At 37.0% G+C, this 5,968-nt stretch overlaps 1 protein-coding gene across 1 annotated transcript in view; it reads left to right on the forward strand.

Moving 5' to 3' along the window:
* Positions 1 to 5,926, forward strand: part of MTUS1 (microtubule associated scaffold protein 1) — a 129,600-nt gene extending 123,674 nt beyond the window's left edge. Inside the window, exon 16 of the mRNA XM_068942765.1 lies at positions 330 to 5,926. Coding sequence (XP_068798866.1) covers positions 330 to 546 — 217 coding nt within the window. The 3' untranslated portion in view covers positions 547 to 5,926. The remainder of the gene's footprint in view (positions 1 to 329) is intronic.
* The last annotated feature ends 42 nt before the right edge of the window (positions 5,927 to 5,968 follow it).

Raw genomic sequence — 5,968 nt, forward strand, 5'->3', positions numbered from 1 at the left:
GCCTCTGTGCAGAACTGGGCCTGCAACAAGGCCCAGAGGTTCTGGCATGGCATCTCTCACTTTAATTAGGACAAGTCTCATGGCTTGTTCTGGCCATTTCCACTGGTCTTTAGGAATGCTTCTCGCTAGGACTCCTCTTCCTGCTCTCTGCAAGCTGTGCGTTTAGATCCAACAAGCATGAGAACATACCAAATCCTCATTGCAACTAATTTAGCTGCAATCAAAGCAGGGTTTTATACAGTTTCAGAAAGCTCTGTTTCAAAATTATTTTCGGTAATGTAACCTTCAACTTGAATTATGTGCACCGATGTAAATCTTATTTTTTGCAGGCAACTTTCTACTGAGCAGGCCGTTTTACAGGAGTCACTAGAAAAGGAATCAAAAGTAAACAAACGTCTGTCAATGGAAAATGAAGAACTCCTGTGGAAGTTGCACAATGGTGATCTATGCAGCCCAAGAAAACTGTCACCCAGTTCTCCATCCGTGCCTCACCAGTCCCCACGAAATTCTGGTAACTTCTCTAGTCCTACAGTATCACCAAGATGACATCTCTTGAGACAAGGAGGAGATTGCATTTCATTTACCATCTGCAGAACTGATCCTAACTTTAATCACAGGAGCGAGAGCTATACTAGCTGACTATGATGACTAAACATAACTGGAAACTATTTGGTGCAAAAATGGCGATAAGAGACAGAGACTATGGGAGTAAGACACTTATGTATGTTGCTCCTCCCAAAAAGACAAGAGTATGACCTCTATGGACATTGTTGCACAAAGCACTTACAGAGCAAGGAAAGTCTTGTTCATTGCCTTTTCACCTAACTAAAAGAAAAGCTCAGGGGCTTATAGATAAAGATCACAACATTTATAATATGTTCCTTATCACAGACACTTTTTTAAGGCTGTGTGTATGCGTGTGTGTGTGCTGTGAATGGAATGGATGTAACACACTGTGTGTGTGTGTCTAATGCTGCCTTCTTTGCTGTGTACATAATAAAGGATAAAAGCTGAAGACTATACAGTGACATGTACTTCCTTAATAACGGTGTCAGTATGCATGCTTTTAGCAGAGTACCCTTACCCAGAAAGGAGGAGAAACTGCCATTAGTACTATAGGTTAGTTTCCTTCCTCTTTCTGGTTTCAGTTCAGGACAAGAATGGCATGAAAAGCTATGTCAATTGACTCATTAGTGGTCTACTTTAGTATGCAATTTTGAATGAATTTTAAAAAACAAGTTGAATCGCAGCCATATTGTGCATGGATTATTTGTTTAATATCCATACACAACCATCAGTTATGACGAGACTTTTTTCGCAGGACATAGTTGATCTTGGCTTTTAAGTCAGCAGTCATAGGCAGAACTCAAAGTCAGACCTTGGAAATTGTTAGTCTAGTTGCAGGTTTAGATGCCCGGACCTGTCCTTTTATCTGCTGAAAAGAATCACTTATTTCCCAAGACCAGCATGTCCATTGCAGAGGCCAGCTGCTGAGGAAACGAGATGCAGATTTGAAAACCAAAGAAAAAGTAATTGGCATTAGGTGCATTCTTAATGCAATTTTCAGCAAGGATCTTAAGTAATTTGTGAATATCAATTTATTATCTGGTGACAACCTTTTACTTTTCAAGTATTAGTTATTTTTATTACCATTCATCTGCGTTGGCGAAATCCCTCTGAGGGGGAAGATGGTAACTGTGTGTAGACATCTTGCTAACTTTGCCATACCTTCCTCCATAGAGTGTAGAATATCAATGTTTTGCCAGTTCATTTGGCAAAAGATCCTGTAAAAGTGATCCTATAAAGTATGAAAAAACCTGTCCCTACTGCTTAAGCTGGAGGATAAGGGTGTCAGCATTTCATGAAATGTCTTACACTGCGCTTCAAGTTGAAATAAGGTAATTGCAAAACCTTGCTGCTCCCTTGGTCAGACCTGTTTAAGATCTCTACCTTGTATGTACTAAACACAGGTTCAACTTCCAATTAGTATTACAAAACACTATCAATGCTTACATTAGCTCAGTTTTTAAAATACCATGAAGTACCATTTTCATGACCACCGCTCTACTACTGTTCAGCTAATACTGTTATCTAGCTATACTGTAACTATTTTGGAACATTGTATCTTCTAAGCTTCCCTGTGTTTTCCAGTAGCTTGGGAACCTTGAATCAAGGGATGGAAAGAGCTAGGGAACTAAACTAGAGAAGCACTTCAAACCGTTTTACCCAAGACTTGAAAAATCTTGGCACTTCAGTAAGGAACACAGACATACAGACAAGACTAACAGTACTCATTCTGTAAGTAAACTTGTAATATATTTTAAAATGTGACTATTTAATCATTAAATTAACTTGTACGTTATATAAAATTAAGTAAAGGGGTGCCATTTCTAGGGAACGTTTTACTCTTTATCCCTTTTAAGGCACTGCACATGCCACTGTTAGTGGTGTCAAAACTTAATCTGTTTTCCAGGGGTTTCAAATTCAACTATGACAATTCTCTGTGGGCTGAAACTTGGCCTAAAGCATATCTTGGAACAATCTTTTTTATTTTCTATGGTCAAAGATTTGATCACATGTATTCAAGCTGAATGCTTAAAAAATAAACTTTTTGTACTGCTTGAAGGGTTTTTTTTTTTCCTTAAAAAAGTCAAATGATCTTTAATCTCTTAGATTAGGGACACTTTTCCAAATGCTAGAAACTAATACCTGTTCAGCACAGGAGAACAGCAATAGTAAAGCTTCAATGCACAAATTAAAGTTCAGCTAAACCACTGCAAACGTTAACCCTACCCGTACTACTCTAATGTAGGCAGAAGTTACACAGGGCTGGCTTATGAGGATTATTGGTTATTCATTTTGAGAGGGTTGCTCCATAAAAATGGAGAATAGAGATAACATTGCAAAAAATTATGCAGTAATAAGATACTTGATTACAGTGGGATTAATATACAGACTTAGTGTGACTATGCATCATAATTCTAATCTTTCTGCAAATAGTTAAACTGCATCATGTTGCAAATAGTGTTGAAAACTAACATTTAATAGAGTCTAAACAACTCGCCTTATTAAAATTCTCACTTCATTCAGATTTTTTTTTCTATAAGGAAAGTCACAACGTTTAGCAATCTAACAAGTCAAGTAGTATGAACAGTTGTCTAGCACTACTAAGAACAGTATTAGCTTAGCTAGGATATTCGTGCTTCAAACAAAACACAATAAGAGTGCATATAAGCGTTTGAAAATCAAGTACAGTATGCCCGTTCAGGTACTGGGGAAGTGGAAAAGCTGTTCCAGACTACCACTACAGAAAAGTGCATATGGTAGTAGTAATACAAACACTGTGGAGGGGAAGTTATATACGCGTTAACAATACAGGAGACTTCTCACCTCTAAACCTCTTGAAAGTAAAACCTGTAATGCCCTTAAAAAGAAATAGGGAGAATTACTGTATATAGAAAATAAACTCTAGAAATACCTGTTTAGTGTTTGTCCTGTTGGTCAAAAAGAATTAAATAGTCTATGAGCACTATTTGAATATTTCTCTGTAGTCAGCTGGTGATTAATACTTGTGCTTTAGTAAAGCCTCTGTTAATAATATGGTATCTCTTTCTGGTCCAGTAAATTTCACAGAATTTTTTGGTAATGTCTTCAGCGTGAAGCTTCTGTCAGGAAAAGGTAGAAACCTGCTCCACTGTAAATGTGTTCCAAAGGTCTAGTGTTAGCTTAGCAATTATACTCTATTCAGCTACTCTAACTATAGTTCCCCTCTCTAATGGTAAGTAAGTTTCAAAGGAAGTTACAGTGACATTTGCATCTATGCTGATTAGTTTGTAGTCATTCAAACTAATTAATAACATGGTATTGCAAGGTTAGTGTAATTTCAGTATTTTTTGCTCTGAAGGTCTTTGTTTTGTAGTTACTATGCTTGCAGTAAATTTTGAGATGAATCATTTCCATGTGTTAATTGAAGATTTTTCTTACGATAAATACGAAAGACGCTTGCATGTAAATAAGTAATATGCAATTCAACAGGAAAACTCCTTCTAGACAGTAGGTTACCATTGATTTTAAAGCTACAGTAGCCTGACAACCAGGAAATCCTTTAGGGCTGGGCTGGCATTAAAACAGTTATCAGAAATTTGGAATAATCATCAAACCCATATGATTAAGCAAGACCTTCAGTGCATTGATGCTGCCTTGCCTTAGCAGAGAGGTGACAGATACAGAAGTAGAACTAACAATACTGGTAAATCTAGGCATGTGACTTCGATGGATCATTGAGATTTCTTACCTCAAGTTTCACTGTCCTACCCTATCTCACCATTAATTTCTGTGGTATTTGCATCGAGGCAAGAGAACTCAGACCTGCCCATAAGGCTCTTGGGAGTTAAAGAACGAACCGTGTTTTTAATTTGCAAAGATGAGGATTATTTCACTGTTTGCAGGAAAAAACATGCAAAAAATTATGCCTTGAGAATGAGGTATTTAGTCTTAAGAACTGCATGTGATCACTAAGCATAACTATTACACGAGGGAGACGACCGGAGGAATGATACACCAATGGATTTACATTGTCTTTTCCCCTTCTGCGAAACTGTTGTCAAGGAAGTGATGCTACCACATGAATTGCTGTGGTGTGATAGGTGACATTATCTTCCAGTTGCTAGATGTTTTAAAGAAATTAATTGTCCAATTAAAGGCTCAAAAACACTTTGAAATTTAAGAAGTTGGCACATCTCCTGTGCTTCAAAGGGAGAACCACTATTCTGATAAATGAAAAGGCTAAAAAGTAATAAACACATGGTACAGCCTCATCCAGAAGCCCAGGGATTGTCAGAGTTATTCTATCAGATTTAAGTCTTGCCCAGAAAAAAAATGTAGGCAGTTCTTAGTTAGCTATTATATAAATTATATTCCACCTCTTCAGTCATTTAGATAACAATACAGCATGCTTTGTTAACCTTTTCTCTTATTACTATTACAGCCTTATCAAGGGACTGCCTCTTTTGTGGCCTAAGTTGGTCCTATTGCTATACCTTTTTTTTTTTTGAGCTACCTTATTTCCAGAGGCCAAAAATATTTCTGGCAACTAGGGAGTTTTCGCTATGAAGCATATTTAATGAGACATGCATAGCCATTTCAGTCTTATTACTGACATTGAGCATATCCATTATATTACTTTAGAGTGAAGGAACCTAAAACAATACACTTTCAGCAAGCTTGTTTAATCCTATCATTGGCTACACTGATAATTAGGTTAATGATATTATGATAAGCGGCAATTTTTTTACATTAACAATACATTACTAGCTATCACTCCACAAAATAGTCCTGTATCCAACTGCTCAAAAGTTTGAATTATCTTGAGCAGGAGGATTATTCCAAGCCAGCTCTGAAGAAAGCTTTAGAAGTTCCAGTCAAAGATGGGCTGACACACAAGGGTGTAAGCAAGGACTGGTATCTGGTTCGGTTCTTCATGCACTCTGAGTAAGCTGGGGTTTATATCCCTTGTAACTAAACCGGCTTGCATTACAATTTTTGTCACTTAGACTTACACTGCTGAGTAATTTTGTACTGGAATGGTGGATTCTGTGCTTGAGCCCTAGGAAAGAAAACCATGGCTGACATGTCACAGTGCTGGGATCAGAAAGTTCTCTTACCTTTTTGCTAGGAAGTCTTTTCCTTGTACTGGTAACTAAATCCACGGTGAGCGAAGCAGGTGCTTTTTTTTTTATCCAGATCTAGTTTTGTGTAAATGAAACATCTTTCCTTTTCTCCTAAGTAAATTAATACAATCAAGTTGAACTTGTTATTAAACCTGAGAAAAGATTCTGCTGTATAATCATTCAGTATTCTAGTCATGTTATGTTTGTTTTTTCTTCTGTAAATAGTACCATATAAATAAATACAAGTTTTATCTTTAGCAACTAGGAATTATGAGACATGTGCTATTGAGAAGCTAGCT

The sequence above is a fragment of the Struthio camelus genome, chromosome 4, assembly GCF_040807025.1.
Source record: "Struthio camelus isolate bStrCam1 chromosome 4, bStrCam1.hap1, whole genome shotgun sequence".
NCBI lineage: Eukaryota > Metazoa > Chordata > Aves > Struthioniformes > Struthionidae > Struthio > Struthio camelus.